This window comes from Dipodomys merriami, unplaced genomic scaffold, assembly GCF_024711535.1.
Source record: "Dipodomys merriami isolate MVZ:Mamm:240054 unplaced genomic scaffold, mDipMer1.0.p SCAF_491, whole genome shotgun sequence".
In the NCBI taxonomy this organism is placed as follows: Eukaryota; Metazoa; Chordata; class Mammalia; order Rodentia; family Heteromyidae; genus Dipodomys; species Dipodomys merriami.
The window spans coordinates 280,531-301,829 of record NW_027206059.1 but is presented as its reverse complement, the minus strand read 5'-3'; the positions used below and the strand labels follow the sequence as shown (position 1 = coordinate 301,829).

General features: G+C 42.6%; 1 protein-coding gene and 1 long non-coding RNA gene across 7 annotated transcripts in view; one reads left to right on the top strand and one right to left on the bottom strand.

The window, feature by feature from the left end:
• Positions 1-2,903: 2,903 nt before the first annotated feature.
• On the bottom strand, positions 2,904-3,822 carry LOC138809332 (uncharacterized). Its single transcript, XR_011366810.1, has 3 exons — positions 3,530-3,822; positions 3,284-3,415; positions 2,904-3,066 (listed from the first exon to the last, which is right to left on the bottom strand). It is a non-coding gene; the product is annotated as an uncharacterized lncRNA (long non-coding RNA).
• LOC138809329 (calmegin-like) overlaps positions 3,747-21,299 on the top strand; it is a 30,284-nt gene continuing 12,731 nt past the window's right edge. For 2 of the 6 annotated variants that reach the window (XM_069995864.1, XM_069995865.1), the window contains exons 1-5: positions 3,747-3,891; positions 10,238-10,386; positions 11,052-11,128; positions 11,653-11,711; positions 13,560-13,701. In XM_069995864.1, coding sequence (XP_069851965.1) covers positions 3,762-3,891; positions 10,238-10,386; positions 11,052-11,128; positions 11,653-11,711; positions 13,560-13,701 — 557 coding nt within the window. In that variant the 5' untranslated portion in view covers positions 3,747-3,761. Of the gene's footprint in view, positions 3,892-4,280; positions 4,424-5,854; positions 5,876-10,184; positions 10,387-11,051; positions 11,129-11,652; positions 11,712-13,559; positions 13,702-21,299 lie in introns of those variants that run through there. The other 4 variants (XM_069995870.1, XM_069995866.1, XM_069995869.1 and 1 more) reach the window with 4 other exon arrangements.

Here is a 21,299-nt window from a genome sequence, read left to right as displayed (position 1 = left end):
TATTACACTTATTATAAAACCATATAAATGTATATTTTCTGTACTGTAATTTTATTAGGAAAAAACTCTTCTCTAGTCATCTAGCACATAGATTATTTTATAATTTTGTTATTATATCACTTTATAACAATAAAACAAATACTGTCTTTTTAGTGATGCACCGTCTTAGTTTTGAACTTTCTTGAAATTTGCCCCAATGTTCAATTTCAACAGATCGTTACCAACTCATGTTCTATATTGCAATAAACAACCTTTCTCCTTTGGTGATGACTGAAAACTTTTTTTTCAAATCAATACATTGGTACTTTTGGAGATGTCAAATCCCATATTAGAGGTGGAGGGAAGGGCTGGGTCTTGGCTGGTGGACAGTCCGTGCACTCCCTCTTCTGCATTGCTTGTCTCTGCCCCACATGCAGTCAGTCCCTCAGACGTTACAGCATGCATAGGCCAGAGGCTGGCGTGTGTTGGAGGCCGGTTTGTAGAGACCTCTCCCAGTGAGCTTTACATTTCAGCAAAGCCCCGCCTGTCTGTGTGTTTGTCATGACCGTAGTCAGTGGGGCCATGCCTGTGTGGAGGGGGTAGAAGCGTGGAGGACACTTCCATCCTTCCCACGATGCCTTTGCTGCACCCACATGTGCAACACGTCTGCCTTTCCCTAAAGACCATTCTCTTTTGTGTAGATACATGTGATGAGTTCACCTTAGAATTTGGGGCCGAATGTAAAGAAAAAATGTTTTTTTCTAAAGACCATCATGATTCCTTTCATCCATTGAGAGTTGTTCCCTTTGGTCCACAACAAATGTGACATTATCATCATGTGGAATAAAAGGCCCATGTTCTTCCAGACCAAGAGCAAAGTTCTTTCAGCCTATTCAACTTTATACTGTGTCTGATGGTCACGTTATTATTAAATGTTTATTATTTTGTATTTTTTTACAGTAAGTTAACTTACAGTTAGTTACCTTACCTTTCACATATTTGCATTTTAAAAAATTAAATAGTTATTAGAAAGGTGATGAACAGAGGAGTTACAGTTACATAAGTCAGGTAAAGAAAGAGTACATTTCTTTTTGGACAGTGTTATCCCTTGCACTGTTTTTCCCTCCCATGCCCACCTGCATTTTCAATTATAAAAGTAAAATACAATGTGTTTTAAAATATCCATTCATCTATAATAGTTCGTTGATGGCAATGTTAATCTGAATATACAGATTCTCCATGAGAGGTGCAGGTGAAATTCAACTTCTATAACTCTAATCCAACTTCCATAATGCTAACATCACACGGAGTGATGTTATTGTCATTTGATAACAGCATATTACATATCTGTAATCCATGCTAAGTATAAAATTGTCTTTTCTGTTTAAAATGGGTGGGTGGTAGAGTGAAGGACACAGTAATGCAAAAATACCAAGAAATTAAGAAATAATTGCATCTTTATGAGCTAATATATTACAGATTTTACAAATTTATTTCCAAAAATTTGAAGATAATAAACATAAGAGGAAACCCCATGGTCTCTAAATCCTCTCATAACCTTGATTTGTAGTGAAATCTTTTGGATATTATAATAGAGGAAAAACATAATTATCCAGAAGAAGAAAAATGGCAATGAGCTAGCATTAAATGACTTATTAGGTCAAGAAAAGAAAATGGAACCTCTATTGGTGTTTTTTTTTTAATCCATTATTATAATTTAAAGATAGTAACGTTAGTTCTTAATAGGAGCTGTATTTTCTTATCTAGCTAACAAGGCTAACACATAATCTCAATAAGTAGCTCCAAGCCTAGAAGTATGTTGTGTACAGGTTCTGTGTGAACTCACAGATACTTCTATCCATTCCTCAAAGACATCTAAAGAAATAGAAATGAGAGCCAGCCTGGGTCTAGCAGAGCATCATGACTTCTTGTCTTTTAATAAATGCATTTGAAACTCTTAATTTACCTATGTGACGTTTGAGCTGATTATTACCATCTAGATGTGTAACATAATATTTATTCTTTTCTCTAATAGTTTCAGAGTTTAATCCATTAATTACTTGGGATTGTCTCTTAATTGATTTAAATTTTTTTCATCTTCTTACAGTTAATTTCCAAGTAAGTTATATATTAAGAGCACTTCATCTGTGATAAAATTTGAGAGCACTTATATTTGTGCTCATAGGATTTCAAAAGGATGTAAAGTGTGTATACTTCTTTAGAAGTAGGTGGTACTCATTGGTGCTTTTTTTTAACAGATGTTGGTTTTGTGCATTAAAATATTAGACTCTTTACTGAGTAGTTTCCCTGAGTCATTAATTTGTAAGTTAAAATTAGATTCTAATTTTGTTTAAACCTTTTAAGTCCTTATATTTTTTAAATTTAAAGACAAAAAGGAAAGGGTGGGATCCTACCGTAATCCCACCCCCAGAGCAAGAGCGTGACCCCAATGAGCTCAAGACCTTCTCTAGGCCCCACCTACTCTCCTTCCCAACACCTCCCACAAGCACTGAGCTGAGCACCGTCTTTTACAGGTGAGAGTTTGGGGAATAAGGTGTGTGCAGATGTTGGAGTCCCAGCTGGGCCGTCTACCCTGTGGTGGCAGGATGATGGTTTCTAACAAGAAACTTGACATTAGCAGTGAATTGCATAGTGGCTTATACATGAGCCGTTAGAGTTTTGTTTTGCCATTAGACTTCATTCTATAATCCCAGATAGAATATATAACAATTGATGTCAGTAGGGGCAGAAAGCTCAATCTAACCAACTTTCACAGAAGAAATATTAAGAAATAAATTACAACAACAACAAAGATAGAAACAATGTTATGTCTTTACAGTGGAATACTGCTTGAGAATAAAAAAGGAACTATGGATACACACAAGCACATGAATATATTTCAAATACTTCTAAAGAAAGCCAGACCAAAAAATAGCACATGCTGCTGTCTAGTTCCATGTTTATAAAATTCCACATTGATGTGCAAGAACAGAACCATGGTTGCCTGGAAATGGGTGACATGGGAACGTTTGGGGGTCATGTTATACCTGGGTGAAACTGCATTCCAAATATATTTCAATAAGCTTTCTGTAAAAAAAAAAAAAATCCTGTTAAAGGACAGGAGGGCTAGCTTTTCCAGATTTGAACGTCTGGGCATCTTAATACCTAAGCACAGTTATGAGTGGTAATAAAACAAGCTATGATTCTATGCTTAAAGATTGGATGGATGGATGCACAACCATATATATGTTAATACAACACTGCCTGTGTCTAATTAACATAGAAGATGAAGTTAGAAACTCACTGCTATAATCTTGATTCAGGCAAAAGTGATGGATGGTTCCTAAAGGCAGAGTGGAGGGAGACGGTGAGTAAAGGTTGATGGCCGGGCTTTGGAAAATCCAAGAGACTCCATCTCCAAGTAACCACCCCAGAGCTGGAAGTGGTGAAGTGCCAGGGCTGAGCGGAAAAAGCCGAGGGACAGCGCCCAGGCCCCGACCGAGTTCAAGCCCCAGTCCCCCTCCACACACACACACAAAGGTTTGCTCACCCAGATTCCTTACAAATTTCAAATCGAATTCCAACCTAGGGAAAGGAAGGCAGGCAACCCGGGAGGGAGGGTCGTGCTTCATAAAGGTGTTCTGTTACGTTAGCAACACGAAGGCCTGCGGTCAGACGCCCTGGTCTCGCTTCTGTTGTGGGGCCTGAGCTCTGGGCCTGGGCGCTGTCCCTCAGCTCTTCTGCTTATGTGGAGCTGAGGAATCGAACCCAGGGCCCCATGCATGCAAGGCGAGCACTCCACCACTGAGCCACCTGTGCAGAGGAAACCCATAGCCTGGGCCTTAGGACAAAGCGAGGCCAGGGAACCGCAGCCTCACCGAGATCGGCCAGGAGCTGGCCCGGGAGCAATAGGTGGAGCCCGCAGTTTGCCGGGAGGGTGGGCACCGGGAGGGGGGTGTGGGACCTGGGGAATGAGGAGGGAGGGCTGGTGCACCTCAGCAGATGCCTGAGGGGCGGGGCGGGGCGCGGCGGGGCGGGGCGGAGCGGGGCGGGGCGCTGCCAGCCCCACCCCCTCTGCTGCTATGGAAACTGCAGCAGGTGCACCGGGCTCTGCCCCTCCCTCCCCAGCCCCACCCACCACGCCCCACCGCCCGGCAGCGCCCCGCCCACAGGTAGTGCCCCGCCCCCGATAAATGCACTGGCACGCCCCCGAGAAGTGCCCCGCCCTCCGGAGAGCGCCACGCCCCCCGCCACGCCCCCGCCACGCCCGGCCCGCGGGCGCTCGCGCAGGCGCAGTTAGCAGCCGCTGCTGGGCGGCGGCGGCGGGCGGGGTCGGGCCCGGGCGACGCGGGACCAGGTGGCCGCCAGTCCCAGCGCCTGAGCTGCCACCGCCGAGCACAGACACGCACGACACCTTCCCGCAGCCTCTGCGCTCGGGCGTGGGGTGAGGCATCCAGGCCCCGCTGCCCCTGGGCGGGATGGGGGCGCCTGGGCCGCACCTCTTTTTCTTCTGCCGCCCGAAAGGCTGAGCCGGCGGGGCCGGGCGCGGGCAGGGGCCGGGCCGGGCGGGGTGCGGAGCCGGGCGGGGTGCGGAGCCGGGCCGGTCCCGGGCGCCGTCCACCCCCGGGCGGGCGCGGGTAGTCGGGGCGCCCCGGCCTCCGGGGTGGGGGGCGCGGGGCCGCGGGGCCGCGTCCGTTACCCAGCGGTTGCCGTTTCCGCGCCGTTCCGCGCTCGAGCCCGGGGCGCGGAGGGGCGCGGGGGGCGTGGAGGGGGCGCGGGGGGCGTGGAGGGCGTGGAGGGGGCGTGGAGGGGGCATGGAGGGGGCGCGGGGGGCGTGGAGGGGGCGTGGAGGGGCGCGGGGGGCGTGGAGGGGGCGCGGGGGGCGTGGAGGGGGCGTGGAGGGGGCGTGGAGGGGCGCGGGGGGCGTGGAGGGGGCGCGGGGGGGCGTGGAGGGGCGCGGGGGGCGTGGAGGGGGCGCGGGGGGGCGCGGAGGGGCGCGGGGGGCGCGGAGGGGCGCGGGGGGCGCGGAGGAGGCGCGGGGGGGGCGCGGGGGAGGCCGTCGGGAGCCAGGCGCCGCCCCCTCCCGCCGCGGAACTCAGAGCAAGGCCGGGCACCGGCCCTGACTGCGGGGTGCCCGGGACCCCTCCCCGCGCCCGGGGACCGAGGCCAGCAGGGCCCCGATCGTGCAAAGCCTGTTTATGTCAGCCACCTCCTCCACCCGGCCGCGTGGCAGCCTCTGCCCCAGACACGCAAAGATTGGTGTGGGAGTTCAAAGCGAGCGTCCCCAGAGTGGTAGACCGACAGACAGACAGACAGACAGACCGATAGATAGCCAGATAGATAGACTGGCAGATAGATAGATAGATAGATAGATAGATAGATAGATAGATAGATAGATAGAGCTGTGAAGAAGCTTCAAAATTAGAAGAGGGCTCATTTCTACTGAAACATATATATAAACATTTATAAACATATATACATATATATAAACATATATCGGTCCAACTGCAGTTGACGACTAGGATTTTGCTTCCTTTGAAATGTTTGCATTACTTCAGATAGCCCTCTTTTCATCCAGTCACATTTAAACCTTACCCTATTCCCCCCCACCCCCAAATTCTTAGGACAAGATATTTTACCTTCTGTGTCCCAGGGAGCTGCCTAATAAGATTATGGAATACAAGTGGGGGGCACTGATATGTCCACAGATATGGTGTCAGACGTGAGCCCTTTACTGCTTGTTTTCAGTACCTGATGCCGGGGAGTGTGCCCCACCAGAAAGTGAGAACTGTCAATGTTGTAGATCTGCGCGTTCAACCCTGTCCCTTCACACGTGAGAGCCCAGGCCGGGGGCCTTAGAACCACCCAGGTTCTAAGCTGTAGAGCTAACCACTTGGTGAGATGTGCCCAGGTTCGGGGTGCTTTCTACTGTGTAGTTTTGTGGATGAGTTCTGAAGCCACACTCTTGGGAAGATGTGTCTGAAGGAACATAGGCATTATTTAACCTTGTCTCATGTTTTCTGGTCCTAGAACTTGAGTGCCATTTAATGAGGATTAAATCATTTTCTCGCCTTAGTGCCTTAATGGAATGACTGTGCCTAACCTGGAGTCTTGTCTTCCACTTGGAGCCTTGGCAATATTTCTTACCTCCCCTGAGCCTCACTTTTCCTGAATATCAGGTGGAAGTTCAATGGTTTCACCCTAAGATACTCTCAAGATTGGGATTCACACTACTGAAGCAGCAGACATGCAAAACCAGCAATTCTTAGTCTTCTTTCTCTGCCCCTCCTCTTTCAGCTCCTTGATGCCATGGTGCTGCCTTGGCCTTGGGGAATCAATGCTATTTGTCCTCCGCATCTCACTTTAAATATCGCCTTCTCAAAGATGCTGGCCCCGCCCCTATCCTGTAAGCTCAATTCCCCATTGCCAACCATCACAACTGAGTTTACCTATTACGCCTGGGTTATTTGTTCATTAGGTGCTTTCCAGCCTAGACCATACACTCCGAGACTGGGGACCATGTCTGCAATTATTGCTAATTATTGTAATTGCAGCATCTAATGCAAGAACCTGACACAGCATTGCCAGTCCCAACTGTTGGTTGAAGGTGAGATGGGTTTTGTGTCCCACTGGCCAATCACCTCTGAATTTCCCAGGTGAAACATTTGCCATTGGGAAACAAATCCTAGTACCATTTACTCTGAAAAGTGTTAGTTGTTTATGTGGAAATGGCTACATTTCAAGCCAGGTGTCCCACCTGCTTTGGAAAAGGTGTCAGCGTTAGCTCCCTTCCCATCCCTACTGTGAGGCTCCGAGTGAACTTTCTGTGAGCTACATAGCCACCTAATCTTCTGATTTTAGTGAGAAGGTTCACTGTTCTTTGCATGACATGATAACAAAACCTTTTAAATCTGATGTTCCTATATCACATCTTTTGTTCTCAAGAAAATTACAATTATAGTTGTGAAAGTGAAGCATGTTCAAAGCAAAACTTTGACATCGTTCCTTCATAGGTGTGAAGTTCTGTTTAACATGCGATTAACTCTTCAGCCTTAAATTAGATCACAAAACCGCAGGCTGTCTGGGCCATAATGTATCTTCTCTGCAGAAACTTGTTCCCTCTGTTTTAGTCATTTAATATTAAACGTTAGTGGGCCAGTGTGAGAAACACTGGCATAAGTAGAGCTCTCTGGCAAAAGCAAGAGACATCACTATACAAGGACTCTTTCTGTGAATTTTTGTAGAAATTAATTTTAGAAAAGCAGCCCCACCCCAAGGATCTTAAAGCCTTTTATCAACTCTCTGTATTCTGGCTTCCCCTAATCACCTGGAAACTCTTGCCCTCAATTTGCTGGTTCAAAGACTTGTCCATCCTACCTGATGGCTTGACCACACCAGCTTCCCTCCCTTCAACCTTTCTCCTTCCCCCCCTGGCCCTGCATTCTCTAAACATTTACCTGCTCTTAAATCTCATGTACCCGCATGCTTTGCAGCTGGGGAATAAGAGGAGTGTGCTCCAGGTCTGGTGAGCTTGCATGTTTTTGCCTTTTTTGCAAGCTGTCTCAATGTTACTTTTGGGAACTATGTACAGTAGCATCAATCCTAAATAAACAAATGAATACATTATAGTGTTTATGTAAACAGATCCTTTTGAAAATGGTGGTGCTTAGTGTTTGATTTTCATTTCACTGTGTGGCTATGGTTTTCAAGCCCAGTGCTGAGATAGTTCTCTAAGTAATCAGCGTGCCTCAGTCCTCCTCTTCAGGTTGTAGCTGGAGGTCTGACCACTGCTCCAATCTCAGTACTCTCTCCCTTGGTGGCTGCTATAGTTCTTTGTGGTGCTACTGTAGGCTGTGTTTCAATTACTATTTCTGTTCTTAGGCTTCCTTATGCACTTTCGGCTGTGCTTACCAAGGATTTTACATTTAGGGGAGAGGGAATGGGAATCCTTTGCTTTTGAAAACAGTAAGTAGTGTTACTTAATAGTATATATTAATCAAGGTCAAGCTCAAATGGAAGAAAACTGAAAAGCCAACACAGTCCCTGGTTCTTGGGTTTTATAAAGATCAGATGGCCAGGATGGCCAGTTTATCAACTAGATGGATGGGTCATGCATACCCAGGCATTTGGTCAGATATTGTTTAGACTGTGTCTTGTGAGGATTTTTTTTTGGGGGGGGGGAGTGGTGTTTAGTCGTGGGGCTTGAACTCTGGGCTTGGGCACTGTCCCTGTGCTCTTCAGCTCAAGGCAAGCGCACTACCACTTGAGCCACAACGCCACTTCTGGTTTTCTAGTGTTTTTTATTGAAGATAAGAGTCTCACGGACTTTCCTGCCCAGGCTAGCTTTGAACCGCGATCCTGAGATCTCAGCCTCCTGAGTAGCTAGGATTACAGGCATGAGCCACCACACCGGCTTTGTTGAGGATGTTTTAGGATGAGATTTAAGTGTCTGAATTGGTAGACTGAAGAAAGCAGATTGCTCTGACTAGAGTGAATGGTTGAAGGTCTAAATTGAACAGAAAGTCAGTCTCCCCTCAAAATCAGTGCTGTCTGGCTGAGTGATGAAGATACCAGTCCTTTTCTTGCCCTTGAACGCAACCTGAAAAGAATCATTCTGGGAAGAGCAACTCTCATCAACTTTCCAGCCTGTGGGATTTCCCACAGGGACTTGCACCTTCAGCTCTCCAGAGTCTCCTACTTTCCTGCTTCACATCTCGGCATTCCTCATTTGAAGACTTCTTCACACCACATTAACAGTACAGGAGAAGCAGCCACACGGTCATCTCTATTGGTACAGAAAAGGCATGTTGTAAGGTCTTACATCCTTCCATAATGGGAGAGCCCCGGTCTATTCCAAGTGTGTGACGGTGCCAGATTCTCCATAGGCTTTCGTTGCTAGCCATTGTCTCTTTTCAGTAGTACTCGCTCTGGAGAGTGGAGAGTCTGAGCTCATTGTGATTCCTGTCTGCCTTAGAGAGATCCACTAAGCTCGTAGTTCCCTACATTTTGAAGAGTCTTAGATTTCTAGGAATTTGCTTCTCAAAAATATCCCGTGTTGACATTAACTCTGGAGATAAGTAATATAGTTATACTCTGTTCTATCTGGATGGTTGACACCTTAGATCTGGGTTACTTGGATGATTGACACCTTATAATCAAGAACCCTTCACTGTTTCAGTGTCCACAGGAACTTGTTTGAAACTCTACTGACACCAAGAAACAAAAGTTGAATTTTGTGCATATAATGAGAGTAGAAGAGGATGTAATTATGATTATATAATTATGATTATGTGATTATGTAGATGATGAGCTTCTGCTAAGAGGCAGCAGATTACATCTGGCTTGTACTTACCTCAGTGTCACGGGAACGGAAATTTTGCATGATTTGAACAAAATAGTTGAAGGAATGGCAGATGATTGTGTAGACGCAGGATTTGGGGAGTGATAAATGCAACAGCAATTTCTCCACAAGTTGACTGGAGTGTAGTAAGCCCCCACATTTGATTCATCTTTGAAATGCGGCTTGGTTTTGGCAAAAGATAATTCCATTAAACATGTGATAAAATTCTTTTCCTTTATATTTGGGAGTATAAGAAAATGTAAATAAATATATTTTGCTTTTATAATTATAAATTTTCTAACTGTACATATATACTTAAGAAACACTACAAAAACATTTAAGAATCATGATGATGCTTTTATCTTTGAAAGGGGTCTACATATTATGTGAGTTTGATAATCATCATTTCTATATCTTTAGGGTTTTTTTGTTTTTTTTGTTTTTTGGTTGTGGGGCTTGAATTCTGGGTCTGGGCGCTGTCCCTCAGCTCTTCAGCTCAAGGCGAGCACTCTACCACTTGAGCCACAGCACCACTTCCAGTTTTCTGACTGGTTTATTGGAGATAAGAATCTCATGGACTTTTCCTGCCCAGGCTGGCTTTGAACCTTGATTCTCAGATCTCAGCCTCTTGAGTAGCTAGGATTACAGGCGTGAGCCACTAGTGCCCAGCATCTTTAGATTTTGTTCCATTGGCTGTTTGGGTTTTGGACAAAGACTTGTGTTTGTAAAATCTGTTTACTGAGAGATTTGAAGTTTGTGTTCTACTTGTTCAAGGTATAATTCAAATCATCCTGCTAATTAGCTTTAAAATATGCCTAGAATAAAGCAAGCATTGAGAGAAATTCTTGTTCTCTCTATTGCTCAGTGTGAATCATTCACAGCTTTGCATCACACCGCCTCTTATTCTTCATTCCAAAGACAGTATGCGTTTCCGAGGCCTTGGGTTGTGCCTGGGTCTTCTCTTCATCTCAGCCAATGCGGACTTTGCTGACGACAGTGTGGAGGTGGAAGACTTCGGTGAAAACTCAGAGGAGATAGGTGCTGAGGAGGCCACACCTAGCCCAGAGGTGGGTGGCAGCGTGCTATTCCTCACAAGACACACAGGAGTACTGCGAGCATCCTGGATAGCACCCCCCAGGGGTACTGTGAGCATCCAAGATAGTACTCCCCCCAGGGGTACTGTGAGGACCCTTTACTATTATAAGTTTTGGGGAAGTACTGGGACGTGAACTCTGGGTCTCATGCCTGGTAGAAAGGCCCTCTGCCCGTGTCTCTGTGCCCTTTTGCTTTCTTTATTTTTCTGATAGGGTCTCAAAGTTTTGCCTAGGTCAGCCTGGACCATGATCCTCCTATTTATACTTCCAATGTAATTGGGGTTGACAGGCATTTACCACATGGTGAACCTTTTGCCTTGGCTTACCTTGAACCTCCCAGTCTGTATTTCTTGAGTGGCTGAGATTACAGTCATGAGCCACCTTGCCTGGCATGCTTTTAATCCCCACATACTGTTAACTTATTGGGGTTCTAAGGCTATGTGAAGTGTGTTCTCTGGCTGCACGCACGTTTCTGTCACCATGCATTGCTCTGTGCTGTTACCATAGCTAGGACAGTCCGGCCGCCTCATGCTGGTATGATGTGCATGTGTGGTATGTGTGGTGTGTGCTTGCAAGATTGCTTCATTAACATGCGTGTGAGAGGGGTAACTCTGAATTCTCAAAATCTTATTTTCTAGGTTTTTAAATATAAGACACCTCAACCTATAGGAGAAGTATACTTTACAGAAACATTTGATAGTGGAAAGTTGGCCGGGTGAGTATTCATTTGGAGAACGTTTTCCTTGCTTTTGACAGCTTTTTGTTCCATATTTATGTAATAGATAAAACAAGGCTTAATTTGATTGGCTACGTACAAAGGAAGATACAGATACATTTTGTATCCCGTAGGACAAATACAACTTAAATTCAGATGACAAATTTGGGTTATTCTTCCAGCCTAAGAAATGGTAAGAGAGTGATTAATACTTAGTGCTTACGATGTCCCAGACCCTGTCCTGGGAGACAGCAAACTCCTTCCACACCCATCTCCCGAGCAAGAAGCCAAGGCTGCGCTGTGAGCGGCTTCCTGCTGCGTGCTGCAGGCAGACTGCACATTCCAAATCTGGTTTAGATCCAGCCTTGCAGGCGGTGCACAGGCATCCTTATCTACCCTCCTCCCACAGACTTATTTTTATGTGAACAATGACTGTCTTGGACACTATTTTCCTGTATTTCTAATATGCAAAGCATCTAATCTTATTTTTCAAAGCCAACTTTTTTTTTCAACTTTATTTACAGATGGGTCTTATCAAAAGCAAAGAAAGACGATATGGATTCAGAGATTTCTATATATGATGGTAAAGTATTTATTTGCCCATCAGCTGTCACCTGTCTGATGCAGAGTGTACCAGCTCCCTGTCAGGCTTTGTGCTCCAGTGTCCAGTCTCTTAGTCTGCTGCTCTTCCACATGGGTGGAAATCACCTTTTAGCCTGACACCCGGGTGTCTAACACAGCACCGAATTTCCCTCCATAACAGCTAGTCTCTGCACCTCCCAGAGCAGTGTGCCCAGGCTCTGCTCGGCTGGGGCACCCCCACTGGGCACACCCACACCAAATGACCATTCTCCTAGAGAGTACCAAACAGAACCTAATTAAGGACAGCATGAGACACATGGTCACCCCGGAGCCATAGCTGCAGGCTGACAGCTGTCTGCCGGGTCACCGGGAGCCTGTCTTCAGGCTTAGCTGTAGAAAGAAATGCCCTATAATCAGAATCACCTTCCTTCCAGCCTAAAGCCAGCCTCTCACTGTGCTGAGGGAAAGCAGGCCTGTTCTCAAGGTGATTGGGGGGTGGGATTGTCCGTCCAGGGCCTCATCGCCATAAGTGTGTGGCTTTCCGTTCAGACCCCAGCATGGGTTACATCAGAACAGGAGCAAAACCAGTGGCAGTGTGGCATGTGCAGATTTCAGCCATCTTCTGCATGCCAGCCCAATGCCAAGCCTGCTTGCTGTGCATCCTCCGCCTAGGGACATTGGCCTCTGGGGGGAACCCTCCATGTGCACACAGCAAGCAAGGCCACATCTAGCCTGAATCCACTTGCAAAGAGGGGCATTTCCCTGGGGAAGCAGGGTCTGCACTCAGCTCATCTCGTGCTGCCTGAAACCACCCCCCACCAGCCGGTGAACGTGGGGCCTCCCAGACACAGTGCCCAGCTCCCAGCATCTGTGTCCCGGTGCTTTGCAGGCTTTTGTTTTTCCAGGAACACGGGGGATTTTTGCTTTTCATTTGTACGTCGTAAGAACCCATTGACACAGGTCCCCTAACATTTAGATTCAGTGTATTTGTTTCTACTTTTGTGAACTGACCACTTGAGCCACCTGACTTTAGGATCTGTGCAACCATGATTGGACCAGGGGCGTCCTCACCTCAGGAGCATCCAGTCCACATCACCTTCTGTGCCTGGGAATTTAGTGTTTAAGCCCCCAAGTGGGAGGGAGCTGCTTGCCTGGCCAGCTAGCCTGGGAACGCTTGTATGGATGAAGCATACCGCTGATGAAGCTGACAGCAAGGAGCGGACAGCTCAATCAACATGGACTGAGGTGGAACCTCACAGTGGGTTGCTGGCCACTGTAACATGTCACCCTGAAAATCCAGTGTTGCCACCCTCTGAGACCAACCACAGTTACCACATGCGTGCCTTATTCAGATACTTCAGTATTTGGTGGTTGTGCCTTTTCATAATTTTATCTAAGGAAATGGACCCCCCTTTTATGGTACTGGGGTTTGAACCCAGAGCCGTTGGCTTGCTAGATAGGCACTCTTCACTTGAGCTAGGTCTCCAGCGCTTTTAGCTTGGACTTTTCAGATGAGATATTTCATTTTTGCCTGGGGCCAGCCTGGGACCATAATGCTGCATTTCCTCCTATGTTTGTTGGGATTACAGAAGTGTACCACTGCACTCAGCCCTGAAACCAGCTTCTGATATGGGAAAAGAGAACAGGAGAGCAAAGGAAGTGGGGAGAAGAGAAAAGAGGAGGAGAAGAGAGATGCATACACAACATATCAGACATTTCCTGACTTACAATATGGTTTTATTTTTTCTATATCAGTATTGATGAAAAATACATAGTTTACAGCTTATTGGGAAATCCGTATTATCAGTATTTTCTGTTTTAATTTACCTTGCTTTTCTTTGTTTTTTAGGAAGATGGGAAATAGAAGAGTTGAAAGAAAACCAGGTTCCTGGAGACCGGGGGCTCGTGCTGAAGTCCAGGGCGAAGCACCACGCGGTGGCGGCCGCCTTGGAGAGGCCTTTTGTCTTTGCAGACAAACCTTTGATCGTTCAGTAAGTCATAGTACACTTGTGACCACTCTTTTTCGGGATTTGGGTTCATGTGATTTGACTGGCATCTGAAGATAGCTTCGACTTTAGTGCTGGGCATAAGATTCTATTTTTTTCAATTTTATTTCGTTAAACCTTGGAATGTATATATGCACAACCCCAATTATTCAGTGAAAACCAGTTAATGATGAAATTAGATTCATTTCTGCCACCAAATAATACAGCACAGTGTAGTCACTTTTTAAATTTCAACTTTTTTTCTGAGAGTTACTTGCTACTAGGATATTAACTCAAATATAATCAAGAGGGAACACAAGTACTGCTGATAAGCTGGCAGTGGGATTCAGCAGCAGTAGATTCATTCTCAAAGGAAGTGTGGATGGGGTCAGGAGACCTTTGCTCCTCCCCTAGTGGGCATACGCCAGAGGCCGGGCTTGCCCAGTGTCCTGCTGGACTCCACAGGTAGCCCACACCCGTCATAACAAAACCTCCCTCCTCCTGCCAGACAGTGATGGCACTCAGGAGCATCATTCCCTGAAATGTCCCCCCAGAGCCCCTCCACGTCAGAACCTTTTCTGTTAGATTGATGGCTGGTTCTTCCTGCGCCCTGCAGAGTGCCATCTTGTTTTAAGAGACCTCCCAGAGTCTAGCAATTGTACTTAGTTAAATATATCAGTGTGATGCTTCAAAATATCTGGTCTACAGTAAGTCATCTCAATGAGTTTTGAATACTGACTCATGTAATAGAGCATATGCCCACTATTTGAACAAATTTAAAATAGTTACAGGTACTTAGTAGACTCATATTTGACCTTAGTAGTATTTCTTGATGACTTTCATTAGCATTTGTTATTTTTTGTCTTTTGTGTTACAGCAATTTCAGACAGACTGGGAGGGTGTTCTTTGTGGTTTTGGTTTGAATTTTCCTCAGGAATAATGACTTGCTACATTTTGGTCATGTGTTTATCTTCTTTTGAGAAACGTCTATTTAGGTCTATTTCTTTTTTCTTTTCTTTTCTTTCTTTTTTTTTGGTTGGCTGTGGGGCTTGAACTCTGGGCCTGGGCGCTGTCCCTCAGCTCTTCAGCTTAAGGCTAGTGCTCTACCACTGAGCCACAGTGCCACTTGCAGTTTTCTGGTGTTTAATTGGAGATAAGAGCCTCACAGACTTTCCTGCGCAGGCTGGCTTTGAACCATGATCCTCAGATCTCAGCTTCCTGAGTAGTTAGGATTATAGGCATGAGCCACCAGCACCCAGTTATGTAAAATACTTTAAAACATGAAAATATATTTTGTATGAAAATGCAGAAATTATTAAAATAGAAAAATATGTGATGTAACGTCATTCTTGAGTATATGGGTATTCTGTTTTTCATAGTACCATTTATTTAAGAGCCTGGCCTTTTGACAATGAATTTCTTCGGTAACTTTGTTGAGGATAAATTGGCTATAGATACACGGATTTATTTGTGGGGTCTCTCTTCTGTTCCATTGGGATATGTGTCATTTTGTTTATGCCAGTTCCATGCTACTTTTTAAAAACATAATTGTAGAATGCTTTGACAAGATCTGCTATTGCAATGTATCCGTTTTATTCTGTTTGTTCAAGATTTCTTGGGGTCTTTATAGTTCCATATGAAATTTAAGACTGTTGTATTTTGTGGTACTGGGATTTGAACTCAGTGCTTGTTAAGCAGCCACTCACCCAGCCCTTTTCACTTTACTTTTTTTTTTTTTATTGTCAAACTTCTGTACAGAGGGGTTACAATTACATGGGCAAGGTAATGAGTAGATTTCTTATCAAGCATTGTTGCCTCCTCCTTTGTTTCCCCTTCCCATCCCTTGCTTTACTTATTTTTTAAATAGTCTTTCATATTTTGCCTATGAATCCTATTTATGTTTCCCACATAAAAAGGATGAAATGCACATAGCACTACACAAGTATTTTGGTTAAGATGAGCCTGTCTAACTTTTCCCCAGACAGGTCTCAAACAGCAGGCCTTCTGATCTCTGCTTCTTGAACAGGCAGGAGCTTCCATGTAGGGTGGGTTTTTATGAAGTATTTTATTGGTATTTTGATTGGGATTGCTTTAATCTGTGTGTCACTCCAGGTAGAATGGACATGTTAGCAATGCTAAGCCTTCTAATCTAAGAACATAGGGTGATTTGTTTTTCAGTACTTTTTAGTTTGTTTCATCAGTGTTTTATTTTTGTTATAGAGATCATTTACTTCTTAGGCTAAATTTATTCTGAGGTATTTGCATGCGTGTGTGTGTGTGTGTGTGTGTGTGTGTGTGTGTGTGTGTGTGTGTGTGTGTGATGGTCTTAAATGAGACTTATTTCCTTTACAGCATGCTCATTATTCATATATTAAAATGTGACTTGATTTTTATATGATTATTGCATAGCCTCCACCTTTATTGAGTTTCTTTATTAGTTCTAACAGTTTTGTTAACTAAGCTACTAGAGTAGCTATTCAGGAAGTTAACTTCCTATGCCAATAAGTCTTAGTATTTTCCTTATTCTTTTCAGTAGTAGTTTCAACATTTAGATCTTGCATTAAGGTTTTTGTTCTTCTTGGAGTTCATATTCATACAGAGTAAGAAGTAGATGTCAGTCTTGTTCATGTGGATATCCAGTCATTCCAGCATTATTTGTTGATGAGACCATTATTTCTCCAGCATCTATTTTGGGTTCCTTTGTCAAAAGTCATATAGTTGTGGTACTGCAGATTCATTTCTGGGCTGTTTGATATTTCTGTGCAACTGTGATGTTATTTGACTCTGTAATATGATTAGAAGTCTAGTTTTGTGATGCCTCCAACATTGGCTTTGTGCTCAAGATTGCTTTAGTTATCCGGGATCTTTTGCATTTCTGTATAAATTTCAGGATTGATTTTTCCATTTCTATAAAGAATGACATTGGAACTTTGATCAGTATTACATTGAATCAATAGATCATCTTTGGCCATATGACCATTATTGTAATATTAATTTTGCCAATCAGTGCAAATGGCAGATATTTCCATATTCTACTGTCGTCTTTTTTCTTCAAAGTTTTATAGTTTTCATAGTAGAGATATTTCATCTCCTTAATTGTTTATTTTTATTTTTGATGCTATTGTGAATTTTTTTCTAATTTTCCTCTCATTCTGTTCATCGTTGGAGTACACAAAAGGCACTCATTTTTGTGTGTTGATTTTGTATCCTGCCACATTGCTGTGAAGGTGCAGGAGTTTGGTGGTAGAATCATTGGGTCTTTTAGGTATAGGATCTTAACATCTGCAAATAGGGATAATTTAACTTCTTTCCATATTTGGAACCCTTTATTTCTTTCTCTTGCCTTATTACTTTGGCTAGGAATTCCAGCACTATATTGAATAAGAGTAGAAAGTAGACATCTTTGTCTTATTTCTGATTTTAGAGGAAATGGTTGTTTTCCAACATTTAGTGAGCTGTTGGTGATAGGTTTGTTATAAATAGCATTTATTGAGGTATTTTCCTTTTATTCCTATTTTTTTATCATAAAAGGAGGTTGCATTTTGTCAAAGGCCTTTTATGCATTGTTGAGATGATTATATGATCTTTGTCCTTTATCTTGTTTATGTAGTGCATCATTTTTATTGGTTTATGTTAAGCCAATTTTGCATACATGAATGAACCCGATGTTCTCACAGTGTACAAGATTTTTGATGTGTTGTTGAATTCAGTTAGTAAGAACTTTATTGGGACTATTTTCATGTTATCTTTATCAAAGTGAGTACTCCGAGGTGAGTATTGTTAGCTCTTGCTTGTAATCCTAGCTTCTTAGGAGGCTGAGATCTGAGGATTGCAATTTGAAGCCAGCCTGGTCAGGAAAGTTCATGAAACTCTTATCTCCAAAAAAACTACAAAAACAAACAAAAAAAGGAAGTGGAGGTGAGGCTCAAGTAGTAGAGGGCTAGTCTTGAACAAAAGAAGCTCAGGGACAGTGCGCAGGCCCTGAGTTCAAGCCCTTGGACCAGCACCAAAAAAAAAAAAAAAAAAAAAAAGGCATCCAAATTTCTAGTGTACAGAATTGAGCACTGCTAATTGTTTAAACATATACAGAATTATGAGTGTATACTGCACATGATTTCTATAGTGTTTATTTTTTCTGTCTGCTAGTTTAAGGTTTGGCTAGTTCATTTTTTTCTACAAATTTGAGGTATATCTTTCAAGTGTTTATTTTAGACATCGCTCTCATCTCTCTTTCTGTTTCTATAGGTGCTTATAGATATAAACCTATCTCTGAGAACTGCCTTTCCTCTATTCCAAATGTTCTGGTGGGTTGTGTTTTCATTTTCATTGGATTTCAAAAAATTTTTAAATTTTTCCCTCTAGTAAGTGTGTTGTTGTGGCTGAATATTTTCTGCAGGTTATTCTACTGTTACACTAGTTTAATTCCACTATGGTATGAAAGAATACAGTATTTTGGTATGAAACAAAATCCGTTTTTGACTTTCTTACATTTTCCAAGACCTTACTTTATGTCCTAGAATATGACTGATTTTTGAGAAAGTTCCACGGGCTTCTAAGGAGAATGTGATTGTTCAACTGGTGGCAAAACATTCTATAGGTGTCTGTCAGGTCCATTTGTTATATGATATTATCAAATCTCAATCTGTTGATTTTGAGGTAGGTCTAGATGACCTATCTACTGGTAAAAGTGTAGTATTGAAGCTTCCTACTGTCAGTGTTTAGGGTCAATGTGTGTTTTTAAATCCACTAGCATTTGTTTAACAAAGGTGAGTATACCAACATTTAGTGCATAGATGCTAAAAATTGCTGTCTTTTGTTTTTGTTGTTGGTTGTGGGGCTTGAACTCAGAGCCTGGGCCCTGTTCCTGAGCCTTTTCACTCAAGGCTAGCGCTCTACCATTTGGAGCCAGAATGCCACCTGCAGTTTTATGGTAGGTAATTGGAGATAAGAGTCTCACAGACATTTGCCTGGGCTGGCTTCAAACTGTGATCCTGAAATCTCAGTCCTCTGAGTAGCTAGGATTAACAGGCACAAGCCACAGGTGCCCGGCTGTTATATCTTCTAGGTGGTAAGTTACCTTTATTAATGTGAAGTGACTTTTTTGTCTTTTCTTCACAGGTTTTGACTTGAAGCCTTCCTTAACAGATATGATTGTAGCTCTCCTAGCTGCTTTCAAGGGTCCATGTTTATGTGGACTCTTCAGCCTTTTCTCCTAATCCAATGTTTGTTTTTGTCAGTCAGGCGTGTTTCTGGTAGACAGCAGAGGGTCAAGTTTTTCCTTTTTATCCAATTTACAATTCTTTTTTTTTTTTATTGTGAACATACTGTACAGAGGGGTTACAATTACCAATTTACAATTCTTTTTTGATTGGAGGATTGAGTCCATTGATATTGAGTACTTACTTCATTGACATGATGTATAGTAGTTCCAGCCACTAAAAAAAATAGTGTTAGGTTCTTTCCTGCTCTTCCTGTGCTTGTCTTTATCCAATGTGATTTTCTTCTCCTTAACTTCAGGTTTACATTCATCTTCCTCTTCTGTGTGCAGGATTTCTTTGAGTACCTTCTGTTGTGCTGGTTTAGTCATACTAAATTGCTTTAAGCTGGGCACCGGACACCGGTGGCTCACGCCTGTAATCCTAGCTATTCAGGAGGCTGAGATATGAGGATCATGATTCAAAGCCAGCCAGGATAGAAAAGTCCATGAGAACCTTATCTCCAGTTACCCACCAGAAAACTGGAAGTGGCACTGTGGCTCACATGGTAGAGTGCTCACCTTGAGCTGAAGAGCTCAGGGACAGTGTCCAGGCCCAGAGTTCAAGCTCCTCACCAACAAAAAAGAAAAAGAAAAAATTGCTATAGTTTTTATGATAGAATTTTTTTATTGTCCTTTAATTTGTGTGATAGTTGCACTGGGTAGAGTATTCTAAGTTGGCAGTTTTTACTTGCAATGCTTCAATAACCTCCTGGCTTATGATGTTTCTGTTGAGAAATCATTAGTTACTCTGATGGTCTTTCCCGTTAAATGACAAGCTTTTCTCTTACAACTTTTAGTATTCCTTCTTTGTTCTCTTTTTTTGGTGTTTGAACTACAATATGATTTTGGAAAGTTCCGTTCTTGTTTTATAGGGTTTTCTAAATGTTCCTGGCTTTCTATTACTTTGTTGAGTATGTTACCTATGCCCTAAGCCATCACCTCCTCACCTCCCTCTATGCCCATCATTTGTATGTTTGCTCTTTTGCTAGAGCCCAAACTCGTAATTTCTTGCAAATCCTTGTGTATTTCTTTCACCTCTGTATTTTTGTCAGATTTTTTCCATGTCTACTACGTCTTCAACACCTAAAAGTTAGCCTTTGTTTAGGTGTATTCCTTTTGATCTCATTTAGCTGTTTGCATTTACTTGGTATTCATTTGACTTCTCTTTGACTTCATTTACTACTTTGGTTGTGTTCTCTTTGATTTTGTTGTTTATAAATATCCTATTTCATTTTTAACATTCTTATCATAATTCCTTTGATCTCACTGTTATTCTGATCTTTTGTTGTGTAATTATTGTTTAAACCTTATATTTCTTTACTGTCTCATATTTCCTAAATTTATATATTGGGATTTATTCACTAAAATACAACTTGTAGTTTTGAGTTTGTCATCTGCAGTTAGTCTCTACATTCTCACAAGATTAGCTGGCTTTATGTTCCATTTGTCATTGCTGGTATTAAATTACATCTTGCCACTAACAAATTCACCAATTCAATTCCCAACCAGATATTTACAAGTAGCAAATTACCATTGGTGACATTATCTACACAACCAATAGCATATATGCAAGACTTAAAACTAATCATTTATTAAAATGATCATTTTTTATTATTTCTTCAATTTTCATCTTTTTGTTTTATTTCATTAAACAAAATCATCAATTCTGGTTTTTTTCTGCACTGAATTGTTTGTTATAAATTTATAAGTCATCTTAGCAAGACTATATTTCTTGCTTGTTGTCTTAACAAAACTATTTCAAGAAAATAGAAAAATTTTGCTGAGAATTGTAGTGCTATAAATCCATGAGAAGACACTCAGTGGTTTTTTACTGTTAAAGAACTATAATTTCACATATATCTGAGCTTGTTAGATACCAAATACTCCCATATTCTTGGCAGACAATATGAAATCTCTTTGCTAGAGGTATTTAATGAAGTATATAACTTATTGAACATAACTTAGCTGTATTGAACATAACTCAGTAGTAAGCTCAGAATATAAAAAATCATGAGCAATTTCTTTGAACCCTGTTGTAGGTTTTTTGGTTTGTGGTTTTGAATTTATAAGGAATATGGGTAATATATGCCTGCTGAGAATTTGAAATTTACTCTTGTTTTATCTAAAGTTATGTTATCCTCAACAGTTAGAAAAAAATTATTACTTAAATGAATCACTAAATGAATTATATAATTGAATTAATCATCTTATTTATAATACTTTATATGTATGCCTTGAGATGACATAGTAGAAAAGCATTTTTGTTAATTTCCTATAGGTGTGCTTTGTACATATGAACTACTATAGAGTGATATAAAACATTTCTGTCTAAATGAGTTGTGAGTGC